The sequence below is a fragment of the Populus nigra genome, chromosome 7 (genome assembly GCF_951802175.1).
Source record: "Populus nigra chromosome 7, ddPopNigr1.1, whole genome shotgun sequence".
NCBI classification, from domain to species: domain Eukaryota; kingdom Viridiplantae; phylum Streptophyta; class Magnoliopsida; order Malpighiales; family Salicaceae; genus Populus; species Populus nigra.
In genome coordinates, this window is record NC_084858.1 from 15,388,260 (window position 1) to 15,405,349 (window position 17,090).

A 17,090-nucleotide genomic window follows, 5' to 3' on the forward strand; every position below is an offset into this window, starting at 1 on the left:
AAGTCAACTAAATTAGATTAAAATAACTTGTTATAGTTTAATTTAAAACAATAACAAAATAAAAAATAAGGTAAAAAAGTTATGAGATCATCTTACATAACATTGCCGAGAATTTTTCCCAAAAAAAAAAAAAAACATTGCCAAGAAATTCCGACAATTGTTTAACATTCAAATTCTTTTGGTCCAGTAAACTAGTCTTATAATTAAAGTAAAATAAAGAAAGAAATGTTCAAGTCAAGTAAAAAAACCGGTGCTTGACCTACCTGCTCTGTAATGACTTAAAACGCTCGAGTCAACTACAGCGACTTCAAAGTTCGAGCTTTCTTTCTTTCTTTCAAACCTTAAAACGAAAGCCAACGATCGAGTGATCATATGGGGTTCCAAAAAGACATGCCGTTCCTACCAGAGAAGGAAGCATTTGCCGATGATTGGGCTGAAACCGTCAACAAGGTGGTCCCTGCGGTGGTGGTTTTGCAAACAACGACATGTCGTGCGTTTGATACTGAGCTTCCTTCCTCTGGCTCTGCCACTGGGTTCGTTGTTGACAAGCAACGCGGTATTATCCTGACTAACCGACATGTTGTCAATCCTGGTATGTTCTTTAACTATTTCTATTTTTGCAGTTTCTGTAAATTGTGATTATGATTTTTTCTTCTAAATTATTATTATTATTTTTTCAATGATTTATTTATTTTTGAAATTATTATTAACTGTTTGGTTTGGTTGATAAATGAATAGGGAAAGCGGGAAAATGTTAACCAAATAGTTTTCCATACCCAAATCATAATATCTTGTGTTCTTATTTTACTTTTCTACCCTTTTGTTTTGTTTTTGAAAAAAAAAAAAACAGTTCGTGTAATATATATTAAGTGATCAGGACCATTAACCATGTTAATTCTATCTCTCTCTTTTTTTTTAAAAGAAAAAAAAATATTTCTTTTGTATTGATTTACGTTGTATAGATGCTAAGTTAATAATTTGAAATATATTAAATGATCTATATTAATTTATGTAATTAATTACTAATGATAGAAGGGTAATGCTTAAAGACATGATCCCGTAATATATATGAAAAATATATATATATATATATATATATATATATCTAAGTAGTAGTCATATTTTTTGCCATGTAAACATTAGTAAAATAAAAATAAAAATAAAAATAAAAATTTACCTATAGAATTATCGATTTGAAAGATTTATTTAATGCATGTGGTTTTTAAGGCCCCGTCAATGCCCAAGCTATATTTGTAAGCAACGAAGAAACTCCACTGCGTCCAATATATAGAGATCCGGTGAGTTTTATTTTTATTTATTTTTGTTATTATTATTAATTTTAATTTAAGGTTTGAGTTGCATAATCTTAATCATAAAATGTGGTTCATTATGCTTCTATAATCACACTTTCTCCGTCACAAAATAATAGTTTGGTACGTAGGATGATAAAAATCATAGTCTATTAAAAGTGTTTTATACTCCTATTGTAGAATTTTTTATTTTCCGCAAGTCGGCAATGGAATTGTAGTTCTTAAAACTTTGTAAAATAAATTAAAGTTTTTGACTTTGCATACCAATCAACCATCACCTGGAGTCACTCATTGTGCTCCTAAATGAATTATGATTAATTATTTTTATTAAAATAATTATTTTTTTAATTTTTAATTTTTTTAATGTTGATCCAACCAAATTTGAGTTTTGTCTGGTTAATATTTTTCGATTCAATTTAAAATTCAATTCAAGTATAAGTTTCCAAGTCAACTTGTAGGCTTAGTAACTAAGTGGTTGTTTGGTAATATGATTCTTGATACTTTTTAATTAAAAATATATTAAAATGATATTTTTTATTTTTATTTATTTTTAATATTAGCATATTAAAACTATAAAAATATACCTAAAAAAATATATATTTTTCATATAAAAATAATTTTAAAAGTAGAAGCTGGGAATTGGGCATTAACTATGCACATGCATGAGACAAGGAATACGAGGGAGGACTACTTTTATTATTTGGCCCAAGATCCATTGGGACTCAATGATGAAATATATAATGTAGTAATTTCTTTTGCACTCATGTTTTCTCCTATCAGGTTCATGATTTTGGATTCTTTTCTTATGATCCTGGTGCGATACAATTTTTGAACTATGAGGAGATTCCTCTTGCCCCTGAGGCTGCTTCTGTTGGACTGGAAATCAGAGTTATTGGAAATGATAGTTCTGAGAAGGTATATATTTACCCCTTCACGTTTGAAGTTACTGGTTGTGTTTATGTTGCTTTGTTACTTTGAAGCAAAATTTGAAAGGGAATATGCATTTTCAATGGCTATTTTGGTTGGAACTTGGCACATATTTTGTCCTTGAGACAACAGATTGTTGGTTTCTTCTTGGTGAGCAAATCACTTCCTGTTACTACTTTATTATGGTGATAAAGTCTTCTGTTTACAGGTTTCCATTTTGCCTGGTATCCTTGCTCGTCTGGATCGAAATGCTCCTACTTATGAAAAGTATGGTAAATTTATTCTCTTCAATACTCTTCTTGGATGATAGGCATTAGGATTATATATACATAAATGGCTTCATCCCAGTTATCGAGTTTGCTCATTTTATCAAGTTACGATTTTGAGCCAATATGTATCTCCCAAAAGTTGTCATTTTTCTGCAGTGTAGGGCTTGCTCCCGCTCCCTAACATTGTAACTCTTTTTCTCTGTAATCTTGGGGTTAACTTTTCTTGACTAAGCTATAGATTCAATACTCCCAATATACAAATGCACTGTCCGCATATTTATGGAAGAGGGTCATATTCAAACACATTTATAGCTGCGAATTTGAACGAAACAGATGATTTGGGCTATGGTTTCATGTAATGATTTTAAAATTTGATAAACATGGATATGGTGCATTAGGTTTACTGTGGCTGTTACTTGGCCCTCTAGAGTTTTGAACTATAGAGAGCAATGAATTAGTAATCACAGTAGTGTTGTTAGTCTATGCTAATATGGAAGATTTTTCTTGGCGCACTTCATACACTTTCTTTTAATGGTGACTGTTATTTGGTGCAGAGATGGTTATAATGACTTCAATACCTTCTACCTGCAAGTAAGTAGTTTATTCATTAATGCTACCAATTGAAGGCCAAATTATTTGTGTTACTCGAATCGTTATTGAATTCATAATAAGGGATGTTAGAGAATAATATAAATCATATCTTGGGACTTCACCTAACAGTTTAAGTTATTGAGTTGAGATGATTTTTGACATGGTATTAGAGCATTGATGATCAAGTAGTCACGAGTTTGAATCTCACTATCTCCATTTATTTGATAAAAATTAAGCACAAAGTAGTGTGGATTTGTGCAAGTTTAAAGCCCGCTTGATGGGGTATCTTAGAAAATAATATAAATCATATCTTGAGACCTCACCTAATAGTTTAAGCTATCAAGTTAAGATGGTTCTTTGACAATGGACCTAAACCCACAATCTTATGAACGTGAGATTCTATATTGTCAATTGCTTCTTAGTTTCTAGTAGGAATCTGTGACTATAAATAACTCCGGCTTCATGGTTATTTAATAGACTGCTCTTAATGTTCGGTACCATTAAATTTCAGGCAGCATCTGGAACTAAGCCTGGTTCCAGTGGTTCCCCTGTAATTGATAAGCAAGGTAGGGCAGTGGCCTTGAATGCTGGGAGCAGTTCATCAAGTTCATCAGCCTTCTATTTACCTTTAGAGAGAGTGAGTTTTCTATTACTTAGGAGCCTATTTATTATTTTGTGGTTAAGGAGCTATCTAAAATGCCCTGTAACTCTTGCAGCAAGATATGAATTTAATGGAGATGACTCTCGAGAATTTAGTAAATAAAACAGCAAGCCCTGTGTTTTTTTTTTTTTTTTGTTCTTTTTTCAAGTCACCTATAAACACAAATTAAAGTGCATAATTTTTCCGAATAATATCCTCTTGGGAAATATAAAGTTGAATAATGTAGAGTCTCACTCAAGACAAAACTATTATGTGAATTCAACTCTGAAATCTGAGGCTCTTAATTATTCATGTGTTTGGTTTTCAACATATAAGCTTTTGAACAAAATTCTACATTTCTTGGGAACTGATATATATGTTTGCTTAATTTCAGGTTGTTAGGGCATTGAGACTTCTTCAGAAGTGCAAAGATGCTCGTGCCAATAAATGGGAGACAGTATCTATACCTCGTGGTACACTTCAGGTCTGTTGTTTATATTACTTCCAAAATTGTTGTGATTGGTGGTCCTTGTGAAATTGGAAGATGTAGGTTTTCTGCACATTTTTAACCAGGAGAATCACAAAACTAATAGTGAACTCTTAAGTTTAAATGTTCAAGTACTCAACTTATTTTTGTTTTGCAATGTTCTGTCTCAACTCTTTAAAGTCGACAAGTTGCTAATATGGTCAAGTTTTGCTAACAAATGTTGATACGCAAGCGTGCGTGCTAAATAATCTTAAAAGTAGTTTTCCATTATGGCCTTCCTCAAAATAATATTCTCCATTGAGATCGATCAATCCCATATTCTTGTTCTTAGCAATATTGATGTTTTGCTTGTCTTATTTTCATATATGGTTACACTATTTAAGGCTCTTTTTTTGTTTTCCTTTCGATTCAACATAATATAGTGATTTATGATACAGGTAACATTTCGCCATAAGGGATTTGATGAGACACGCCGACTTGGTCTTCAAAGTGAAACAGAGCAGGTATTTCTTTCTCATGAGTAATTGCTTGGAATATTCGTAGGTTTCTCATTCTGCTATTAACTTTTTAGATGGTACGACATGCGTCTCTACTAGGTGAAACCGGGATGCTTGTTGTCGACTCTGTGGTGAGCATACTTTGTGCTTTCAGATTCCAAATTGTCAATGAAGAATTTCTTTAGCAACACTTGCTTACTTTTATTGCTTCTATGATCATGGACTTCTATAGGTGCCAGGTGGTCCAGCTTATGGGCAACTAGAGCCAGGGGATATGCTTGTTTCCGTGGATGGGGAAGTAAGTTATTCCTTTATTCACACAACTTTCTTGAGTCTTGGTTAACTGCAATGAGCAATCTTAACCCATGAATGTGAATTCTAGCTTGCTGTTGCAAATAGAAGGACCAGTTTCAAATGATCCTCTCTCTCTCTCTTTTCATGACGTCCTCTTGCCTTATATATACATTGTGGCTCTAGTTTTTGGGCTCCTTTTTCTTTGTCTGTTTCGTATTGGACCTGATTGTGCATGTGTATCAGAGCTCTCTCCCCTAAAGACCTCGTTAACAGTACGATGTTGCATTTGCTATAGTGGGGGCTATAGTAAATAGTTGTCTCAAGACAATGGTAAAAAAATGAATTTGTTCTCATTAGTTCCACAGTGAAAGTTCTCTCTAAAGCAGCTACTGTGAAGATTAAAGTATATGAGATGTTAGGCACTTCAAATTGCCTTTCTGTTTTTGTTCTCATTACTTCCAGAGTGAATTAATTTGTAAGATTTTAAAGGTACATCATCCGATTTTTCTATGTTACATGTGTCAAAATTTGGAATTCTATGGAAAATATAGAAGACGTTTCATTTCAAACCAACAATCTTCTGATTATTTTCATTTTGCATAGAGTTTGAATACACTGTTTGATGAATTTCTCTGTGTAGTTAACTACTCGGTTTTTGAAATTGGAGACATTACTAGATGACAATGTTGATCAAAAGATTGGGCTACAGATTGAAAGGGGTGGCATATCATTGACTGTTAATTTAACGGTAAGTTTAACACTAACTTAATAATTATCTAAACTTATTTGGTGCTTCTAATTTCATGAGAGAAAATTCTTTAAATAGCTTGTTTTAGTATGACTTTCATATTATCTTGATTGGACAGGGTTTCAAGTGTCAAACAACATGCTTTCATGTTTATGTGTTTCTGTTGTTTGGTCATTGGTGCCATATCTTGTATTTGTATCCTGCTTCATGGTTTCATATCTTAGGGTGTTTATGAGTGTGGTAGCAATTGTTTTTCGCTCATAAATGCATCAAAATGAAGTTTTTTTATTTTTTTAAAAATTATTTTTGACATCAACACATCAAAATAATCCAAAAACTTAAAAAAAATAATTTTAAGCAAAAACAAAATCAAAATTTGGTGAAAAGCAGGTTGCACTGCAACCTCCAAACACCCCCTTAATCTATATTGGTGTTATTATTTGTTCACATTCCTCTCCCAGGATCATTTGTGTTCCATATTTCCTTAGCTTCTTGCAAAGGAGGACTTGTCATATTTCTATCTTTCACTTCAGGTTCAGGATTTACACACAATAACTCCTAATCATTTCTTAGAAGTAAGCGGTGCAGTGATACACCCATTGTCTTATCAACAGGTAGGGTGGATTAAATTATTTATTCAGATAGCATTACTTTGAAGTACTTAAAACTGATGCTCATATTTTTATTTTGCTTGTAAATGCGTATGTTTTCTCATTACTGTGAACATCTTGACAAGTGCAACTTTTGTGTGAAACAGGCCAGAAACTTCTCTATCCAATGTGGTCTTGTATATGTTGCAGAACCTGGGTCAGTTTATCCAGATCTTTTCACAATTTTAATTTGGCTTCTCTTGCATTTATTTGATTACCTGAATGGAAGTGATAGAAAACTATAGGCTATAGTATGTAGAGTCAGTTGTCTCTACCTCAGTAGCTTGAAATGCCTTATCTGAATGCATGTAGCATTTGTTTAATGTAATCTATATTTTTCTTAGCAAGCTTTTTCTTTATTGATAATGTAAGTACCTCATTTTGTTTTGATGATTAAAACAATTTAAATTGCCCTGGATTCAAGGATTAATATTTCCTGAACATCTGCTTGTCGGATTTGAGACTGAAAGAGAAGAAAAATTGAGAGGAAAAAAAATATATGGATGCAGATTTCAGTTCAAGTTCCTTGCCATGCCATCATTAAGTTTTTTTGCTGATGTAGAGATATAACTGTCATGGTCTGCAGGTATATGCTACAGAGATCTGGAGTTCCTTGCCATGCCATCATTAAGAAGTTTTCTGGTGTTGAGATATCACAACTAGAAGAACTAATCTTGGTTTTCTCTAAGCTATCAAGGGGTGCTCGAGTGCCATTAGAGTATATAAGGCACAATGATCGTCATCGAGCGAAGGTATGCAATGCATGAGCTGCTGAGGAAAATGTTACCTAGTGGATATGTTATCATGCACTGCATTTGTTTTTATTGTTTAAGTTTTCAGATATTTGGTCTTCTGTGTATTCTTTATTTCTGAACAATACAGATCAACTCTTCTTTTCTTTGCGTAAATCAATGGATAATTGAATATAAACATTGGGTGCCTGAGGAAGTGAGAATTCTAATTTTTAGAATAGAAATTTGGATGATCTCTCTTTGTCTGTGCACATGTGCTTGAGTGAGTGTGTTCAAGCCTGTGCATGTGTGCTTGGGTGTGTCTTCATGCATCGTTGTGCCCTTTTATTCTGGTGATTGTGTTTAGGATATTGGTGGATTTTTGTTAACTGTTGTGATGCCTGCAGTCTGTGATAGTCTGTATTGATCGCCATGAATGGTATGATGCTCCAAAGATTTACACTCGGGATGATAGTTCGGGTTTATGGATAGCAAGGCCTGCTATTCAACCTAAGTTCCTGCAGCTGTCATCTTGTAGCAGTGATGCTGAACAACGTCCAAAAATTCAATCTTTTTCATTATCTGGTGAATCTACTCTGGCAAAACATATGCATCAATCTAACAAACAGGAGTTGACAAATGGTGTTGCGAGGATAGAAGACAGTAATGGATATATTTCTAAGGAAGCCCATTCTGGAGAAGAATACGATGCTAAAACTAAGGAGTGCCAAGAACAGGGGCATTTTTCTTGTAAGGAAATTGTCGCTGCCAACTGTTCTTCTCGTGAAATTGGAGAAATTAAATTGAAGGATCCAAGTACCACAGAAAAAACAGTGTTGAATGGCATTGAAACTGCAACTTCAACTGCTTCATTTGCAGAAAGTTTGATAGAGCCAGCTCTTGTCACGCTCGAGGTAATATCTAACAAGTTTTATCTCACAATCGCCTTGAATCAGCAGCATACTTTGACTTCTAGTAATCTATTCTGAAACCTCTGTATTCGTTCCTGATATAGCTTTATGAATTTCTTTTCCTTGGAAGAAAAAACTTTTGCCACGTTCAACTTTGTTAGAGAATAATATAAATCATATTCTGGGACCTCACCTTGCTAGGTGAGGTCCCAGAATATGATTTATATTATTCTCTAACACATCCCCCCTCAAGTGAAAGCTCTTTGAGCTTGAAACTTGCACAGATCCACATTACCTTGTGCTTAATTTTTTATCAAATAAATAGGGATGGTTTGATGATGAATATTGAAGGGGCATGCAACTTTACTCTTTAGATTGCACAAATAACCATCATGTTGGATGTCCCTTAAATATTCATCATCATGTTGAGCATGCTTAACTTGATACTGATTTTTGAAAATAGACCCTTAATTTGTTGTTCAAACATGTAGAATTCAGTCCACCACTTCTTTTTAATAAGTTTACTGTTCATGTTGGAGGGAGCTGGGAGCCATTTTATTCGGTACCTTTCAATGGATGGTATGACCTTAATTTCTGTGGAATTTTCACCAAGCTGTCTCAGTAATGACCTCAACCCAAAAGGAGCACAATGCCATTAGCAATCTACCTTTTTATGAAGCTCATATGCCACCTTTTATCTAATATTAGTTGCTGCTGTATTGACTTTTTGGGTTCTCCATCCTTGTTATAATGCTTCTTTTTATGCTTTTCTTGCAAATGATGTTGAATGTGTTAGAATTTCTCTCCATAAATGTTTGTTGTGAGAGCTTACATTAGCATGGTGTCTTAGTGCTTTTTAAGAGTGTACTACCAATCTTTGTTCTCTTTTAAATCTATCTCATTAATGAAGTAAATACATCTTTATACTTCCAGGTTGATGTCCCACCATCTTGTTTGCTTGATGGTGTCAAGTCAGTGGCGTCTTCTGGGACTGGTGTTATCGTGCATCATTCTCAATGTATGGGGTTGGTTGCAATTGACAAGAACACAGTTGAAATATCTGCATGCGATGTGATGCTATCATTTGCTGCATTTCCTATTCAAATCCCTGGGGAGGTAAGATTCTGAGAAGTAGAGATGCTGGAAACCATTGTTGGTCCTTTCATTTACTGCCTAAACTCCATTGCAGGTTGTGTTTGTTCATCCAGTTTACAATTTTGCTCTTGTTGGTTATGACCCCTCTGCTCTTGGAGCTGATGGTGCTTCAATGGTTCATGCTGCTGAACTACTTCCAGGTGCGTTTAATTATGCATTTATTCTCTAGTGATATTATATGACAAAGTGCGAGTTTCTTTAGCCTTTAAATTCCAAACTGCTATTTTGTTTAGTTGCAGAAAGCGAATCTTCACATTTCAGCTTTATAGTGAAAATTTTTGTCTGATAAATATGGTTCTTCTAAACCATGGAGTGAACGAGGAGGAAAGACGTGGGTTTTTCCCAGAGGATGAGGGTTTTTCTGGAGCTGGTAAAAAGAAAAGCAGAGCCAAAATTCAAGCTTTTTGAGCTTTTCTAGGGAAAACTCAAGGTCATCTCCACTCAATAAAATTTTGACTTGAGCATAGCTCAGTGAGTTTGCTTCCAAGGCAAAACTCAAACTTGACTCATTTAAGTTATTGAAAGAAGCAATTAACATTGAAAATCTTACAATCACCAAATAATTGCTAGTTTTACCACTGACTCTTATGAGCAGTTACGAGGCAAATTTAAATCCACAAATAAAAACTTCAGGCTAGCTGACTTATAGAATCACATCCAAAAATAATCTACCTTGGCCCTTTTACTTGATTATGCTTGCTTGATAACTCCTTTCATTTCAGCATTATTTGCCTATGTTTTGTTTGTACGTCTTTGCATAGCAAGTAATTGTGATATTATATATCTCCAAGCTGGTCACTGTAAGGATTATTTTTGTACCTTTTGAGACAGAGCCTGCACTATGTAGGGGAGATAGAGTGTATCTTGTTGGATTAAGTAAAAATCTACGAGCACAGTCTAGGAAATCTACTGTAACAAATCCATGTCTCGCAATATATGTTCACCAAGTTGATCGTCCACGGTACGGAGCAACAAATATGGAAGTGATTGAACTTGATTCTGGTAAGAGAACAGATCTTAATTTCCCAAGTCTTGGTTTATATTGGTTTCAAATGCCTATTTTATGTGGTATTTCAGGTTTTGGCAGTGAATTCACTGGCGTGCTGTGTGATGAGCGTGGAAAGGCACGGGCTATATGGGGGAGCTTTTCAAATCAGGTTTCATGGTTAATTTGCTTCTCATAGTTTGCTTTGTTATGCTGGCATTTACAATTATTGAATCTCCATTTTCAACCAAAATCTGTTGGCATTACATCACAGGATTATCAATTTGTTCGAGGTATCCCAATATATATGATCAGCCAAATAGTTGACAGTATTATATGTGGTGGAAATGGGCCATCTCTTCTCATAAATGGTGTCAAAAGGGGAATGCCACTTATTAGGACTTTGGAGGTTTCACTTTGTCCCATGTTGCTTTCAGAGGCCCGGAATTTCGGTCTCAGCAATGATTGGATTCAAGTATGCTTTCTTCCTGGTCCAATATTTTTATTTCTCCTATCTTTGCTTGTGTGCTGTATTCGCATATTATTCCTTAGGCCTTGGAAGCATGTAATTGTAAACAGAAATTTATACTACTCTGTAATTTTTCGGTTATGTGCTTTTCAAATAAGTAACATTTCCAAAGAAGATTGTTCCAATTAATACCATGATTGCAGACTGCTAAAACCTTGAGTTGTAAAGAGTGAGCATTTTCCAGTCTTTCACATGCTGGGTAACTGATCTTGAACTTAGCATACTTTTGCAGCAAAATTTTGTAGGGTAAGGGCCTTTTATTATTCTGAATATCAACTATTAATTGTTATTTACTGTAGGTACTTGATGAGAAAGATCCAGTTAGACGACAAGTTTTGTGTGTAGAAGGTAGTTATGCTGGATCTAAAGCTGAGAACGTATTAAAACAAAGTGACATGTTGTTGGCAGTCAACAAAGAGTCAATTACTTGCTTCCGTGACATAGAAAATGCTTGTCAAGCATTAGAGGAGTGTGGTGACAGTGATGGGAAGCTTAAAATAACCGTCTTTCGCCAGGTAAGTATGTATAATGACTGTTTGAACTGATTAGAAAGAAGTATTGTAATTTTCTTGCTTGAAATGAATGCACGTATCTTCTAATATGTCATTAATGTGAGAAAATAATTTATTTGCTTATGTCTTTTGTGTGGCTTGCCAGGGATGTGAAGTCGATCTTCTTGTTGGAACAGATGTTAGGGATGGGAATGGCACCACACGAGCGATAAGTTGGTGTGGGTGTCTTGTTCACGATTCTCATCCAGCAGTGCGTACTCTTGGATTTCTTCCTGATGAAGGTTATGGAGTATTTGTGACAAAGTAAGGATTTCTTCGTCTCAGAATTTCCTGTCTCCTTGGGAATAACAACAGCCTGACAGTGATGAAAACTACTTGTGGGATTTCCTTTATTTTAATGCAAAAATGCTATATATGGTCGTGGGAAATGGAACAAAAGGATCCATATAGCTAACCCCAACTAGTTTGGGATTGCGGCTCAGTGGTAGTTGTTGTTGTAATGCAAGAATGCATTACATGGCCTCCAATAAGAAGTTGATTAGTTGACATCTTTTTAATCCGACAACTTGGGCCTAAAATGTTGGCGGATTGCTTATATACTGAGCTAATTAACTGGTAGACTCAGAACTGTAATTCTGGGAACAAGCAAATGTTGATTGTTAGATTTGTTAAGCTTAACTTTGTAAAAATATAGATTATTGCATCATAGACACATGGCTTTCTTTTAACAAAAGCCATCCTACCAGAATTCCTCGAATGTCTGAGGAGTGGCATAGAAGGAAAGTTTGTGTTGACTCGTATTTCCGCTTCAATGATAACCAGTTACGACATCTTATCTTCAATGACAATTATTTATAATTTTGTCAGGTGGTCTCTTGGAAGTCCTGCAGATAGATATTGTCTAAGTGCTCTTAAATGGATTGTTCAAGTCAATGGAAAACCAACTTCTGATTTAGATGCCTTTGCTAATGTGGTAAAGGTATGGCTACAGTTCTTTCAGCCTGAAAGCATTTCGTCTCTGATCGATATTACTTTCTTAACAGAATAGCTCAGAAATCTGAGAGTTTAACAGTAACATTATTGAGGTTTCTGGTTCTCAAGTCTGTTCAAAAAAGAAACTAGAACAAACTTGATTTTGCTGCATTTGTTTTTTTATTATATTGCTGCATGCATTTTATTTTCTGAAAATATGTTTCATGATTTTTTGTATTAGGAACTAGGACCTGATGAGTGTGTGCGTGTAAAGACCGTTGACCTGGATGGGAAGCCACAAGTGCAAACACTAAAGCAGGATTTGCACTACTGGCCTACGTGGGAGTTGAGATTTGATCCAGACACCGCAATGTGGCGTAAGACTACAATAAATGCATTAGATTGCAGTAATGGATAAACAGATTGTTCTATCAAGTTTTGGTATTCTCTGGATCTTTTGGGATTGAGGATTCAGCAGCACTAGTCTAAGTTTCGAGTTTCTAATTTGAATTCTTTCAATTATCTTGATTATAATCTGATTGGTCTCCACCCTATGCTGTTCTTAGTGGAGTTTTCAGCTGGTTTTTTCTGCAAGAAACCTTGACTACATGGGTTCTCTGCTGCTACTGCTGGTATTCCAGCGTATAGTTTTACGTGGTTTATCGGTCTCGGTTTGATAGCTCTAGTTTTGCGTGTTGTAACTTGTAACTGTGGTAACTTTTGTATTTCAAATTGTTTTTTATTTTTTAAAAAAATTAAATTAATGTTTTTTTTATATATTTTGGTTTTAATATTCTAATATCAAATTAAATTATAAAAAAAAGTTATTTTAATATATTTTCAATTAAAAAAATATTTTTTAAAACTACTCTAGAATCTAGATCATATTATTACACAATAAAATAGTCCGCCAAACTTGATGGGGATGACATTTGTCTTGTTATATCTTGGCTTCTCTTGATATGGCATCTGCCTAGCGGTGCCTAAGAAATTCATGTCCGGACGATGCTGCTCTCTCACATGCATGCTTGGGATGTTTTGATTTTTAGTGTATATTATTACCATGGGAGGAGATAAATCTTAATTATGTATGATTAAGGTTTTGACATTATATATCTTTCACAACACTTTAATTATGATCATCGATCATAAATGGCACGAATATGAAACAACCACTCTTTATGGTTGTTTTAATTTCTTGTAAATTTATTCCTCTTAGAATCTGTTAACTGTAGACACGTGTAACACAGCGGGTGTAATTTTTATTTTTATATAAAAAATAATGTTAAATTGTTGCAAATATTTTTTTTAAAAAAATAAAATTGTGACTCAGGTCATATGTTCAATTGAATCAAATAAATTAGTGTTATTTAATTAGATGATAAAAAAAATAATGACAATAGATAGATCAAATTAAAAAAATAATAATTACGATACCATGAGAAAAAATATTTCTTTAAAATGAGACAAACAATAAAGTTTAATTCCCAGTTCATTAAATATGAAAGGACAAAATTAGGTAAAAAAGAAACTAAAAAATCAGCTTGAACAAATCTGAGTTAACATAATAAACATGTGATCCCCGATAATTAGGGTCGAGCCAACCCAAGTTATCCTATTAAATTTGTGACCCAGGTTATAAGATCAAGATAATCTTATAGAAAAGAAAACAATGAAAACCACAAACATGTAATCCTCAGTAATCACGATCGAGCCAACCCGAGTTATCCCATCAAATTTATGACCCATGTCAAGGTTGTTAAAATCGCGATTCAACTCGTAAAATCGTATGATTTTACGAGTCAATATAGGCTAAACGTGCTAAATCGTTTACAAAACTCGAAAATAGATAAAATCCAAAATTGGGTAAAATCGTTAAAATCGGGTGAAATCGCGCAAAAACGCGATTTTACACCCGATTTTACGCATCTGTATCAAAACAAAATGTTGCGCCACTGTTCCCTCCATCTCCACGTGTCAAGCAAGTATTGGCCTATTGACTATTACACAGTACACACAGTCACACCGTGTGACTCACACGCAGAACAAAACCATGATCTTCATCTTTCTTCATCTTTTTTCAGTGTTTCACACAAGTTAACAACACAGAACCGGAAAAAATCAAAATCCCTAAGTCACTAAATCCTTGTTCTCCTTCTCTCAGCCGTCCAAGTTCCAGCAATCAACCATCGGTCCACCACCAACAGGCAACAACCGTCTTTTTCACCAGCCACCGTGAGATCCAGATTTCAGACAACAACAGCGGCGGCTCTCCAGTGACCAGTCTCCACCAGCCATAGTAAGTTATTCTATTTATCTTTTTGCACCTTCTGCAAATAGCATCATGATTTAGAGTCTAGAGTAATTTATTTGTCAAATTACAGACATGTCCATGTCCCCTGTGTCATGGGTCTCTCACCGAATCCCAGTCTTTACACAACTGTTTGAATTTTTATGAATTGATGGGTCTGTGAATGGGTTGCTCACCGAAAACAAGTCTGTGAATGTGTCTCTCATGGGTCTCTCACCGACTGCTTGAATTTTTATTTTTTGATGGGTCTGTGAATGGGTCTCTCACCGACTGCTTGAATTTTTATTTTGTGATAACAGTGTTTCCTAATTGTTTATGAATGGATTTGCTAATTGAATTTCTATTTTGTTAAATTTGTCTGTGAATTTGTTTTGATAACAATGTTTCGATATCAAAGCCTGTTAAACAAGTCTGTGCATTTGTCTTGATAACAATGTTTGGATTTTGAAAACAAAGTCTGTGAGTCTGTGACTGTGAATGGTTGGACAAAAAACTGGGTTTTGATTTTGAAAATGGTTTGTTTATTTTTCAGAGCTTACGGGATAGAGAGAAAAACACTACAAAGTTTGTGAACAACAAATAAATTATTTGGAGAAGAAAAACGTAAGTCATGAGATATATTCTGTCATTTTGTGTTTTGGATTCAGTGTTTTATTTTAAGAAATTGTTAACTAGTTTACTGATTTTAATTAGTTTTTAAATTCAGTATTATGGTGATTCTTTTTTGATAGCTGGATGTTTAGTATCTAAAATGTTTATGAATTCAGTATTAGTTTCTGAATGCAGTATTAGTTTTTTTTTATAGCTGGATGTTTAATATCAAAATTAATTATAATCATAAAATGTTTGGATTGATTACAGGGTTGATTGAGTTGATCTTTGAATTGTTAAACTTATGGCATCTAGAAAAAATGCTTCTAGTAATAGGCTTGATGTGGGATGGCAGCATGGTATAAATGTTGATAAAAATTCTAGAAAAGTTTTGTGCAAGTATTGTCAAAAAATTATTAGTGAAAGTATATTTCGTTTCAAACAGCATTTGGCTTGCACTCGTAAGGATGTTGAGCCATGTCAGCAAGTGCCAGAAAATGTTAAGCAGATGATTTTGGGTGTTTTAGTGAAAAATCTAGAGGCAACTGAAAAGAAAAGAAAGGCCCTTCAATATAGTGGAAATGATGATGATGATGATGAAATAAAAGAAATTAGCTCCAAGGACAAAGGAAAGAGAGTAGCTAGTGGGAGTGGAAGTACACAAACAACTCTAAATCAATTGCTAAAAAAAGATATTAGAGAAGAAGCATGTTGACAAATTGATACTTTTTTTTACACTAGTGCAATTCTATTTAATTGTGTAAAAAACCCTGAGTTTATTAAGGCACTTGAAATGGTTGCAAAGCATGGGCCATGTTTTAAGCCTACATTCTACTATGATATTAGAGAGAAGTATTTGAAGCAAGAAGTGGATCAAACAATGAAATTGCTTGAGGAGTACAAGCTAGAATGGAAAAAAACAGGTTGTTCAATAATGTATGATGGATGGACAGATAAAAAAAGACGTTGTATTTGTAACTTTTTGGTTAATAGTCCTGAAAGGACAGTTTTTTTGTCATCGGTGGATACTTCTAATATGTCCAAAACTGCTGATAAGGTATTTGAGATGTTAGATGTTATTGTGGAGAGGATTGGGGAGGAAAATGTTGTCCAAGTAGTCACCGATAATGCTGCAAATTATAAGGCAGCGGGACAATTATTAATGGAAAAAAAAGAGTTTGTTTTGGACACCATATGTTGCCCATTGTATTGACTTGATATTAGAAGATTTTGAGAAGAAGTTGGAGGTTCATCAAGTAACTATTGCTAAGGGGAGGAGAATCACCTCATATATTTATTCAAGAACCATTCTTATTTCCATGCTAAGGCACTTTACGAAAGGAAGGGATTTGATTAGGCCTGTTGCCACTCGGTTTGCTACTGCATATTTGACTCTAGGATGTTTGAATGATCATAAAATGCAGTTGATGACTATGTTTACTTCCAACCAGTGGAGTTCATGTAGGTTTGCAAGAATAGAAGAAGGGAACGAATTCAAAATTGTGTTTTGGACAGCAGGTTTTGGCATGATGTCACTATATGTATTAAGGCAGCATATCCTCTAATTAAAGTGCTTCGATTAGTTGATTCAGATGAGAAACCAGCTATGGGTTTTATATATAAAGCAATGGATGAAGCAAAAGAGAAGATACAAGTGAATTTTGGTTCTGTGAAAAAAAGGTATATATCTTGCTAATTTTTATTTCAAATATTGTCATCTATTAATATGAATGTTTTTCAATTGAGATATTCCTATATTGTAATGATATTTTTATTGTTTTTTTTATATAGTTATATACCTATATGGAATATTGTTGATGCAAGATGGGAACTTCAACTCCATAGACCTTTACATACAGCAGCTTATTATTTGAATCCTCATAATCATTATAATCCCAATTTTAAGGTTAATGCCAACATTAAAATTGGATTATATCAATGCTTAGAAAGGATGGTGCCTAATGCAAATGAAATGTGCAA

General features: G+C 34.2%; 1 protein-coding gene across 1 annotated transcript; it reads left to right on the forward strand.

Moving 5' to 3' along the window:
- Nucleotides 1-260: 260 nt before the first annotated feature.
- LOC133700010 (protease Do-like 7) lies at nucleotides 261-12,985 on the forward strand. Its single transcript, XM_062123564.1, has 24 exons — nucleotides 261-592; nucleotides 1,228-1,298; nucleotides 2,091-2,225; nucleotides 2,446-2,504; nucleotides 3,061-3,097; nucleotides 3,609-3,734; nucleotides 4,132-4,221; nucleotides 4,662-4,727; nucleotides 4,796-4,852; nucleotides 4,954-5,019; nucleotides 5,656-5,763; nucleotides 6,297-6,377; nucleotides 6,521-6,570; nucleotides 7,000-7,165; nucleotides 7,552-8,058; nucleotides 8,989-9,171; nucleotides 9,245-9,350; nucleotides 10,042-10,212; nucleotides 10,288-10,367; nucleotides 10,470-10,670; nucleotides 11,024-11,239; nucleotides 11,382-11,539; nucleotides 12,104-12,215; nucleotides 12,450-12,985. The coding sequence occupies exons 1-24, from the start codon at nucleotides 373-375 to the stop codon at nucleotides 12,624-12,626; spliced, it is 3,243 nt and encodes a 1,080-aa protein (XP_061979548.1). The 5' UTR covers nucleotides 261-372; the 3' UTR covers nucleotides 12,627-12,985.
- Nucleotides 12,986-17,090: the final 4,105 nt, after the last annotated feature.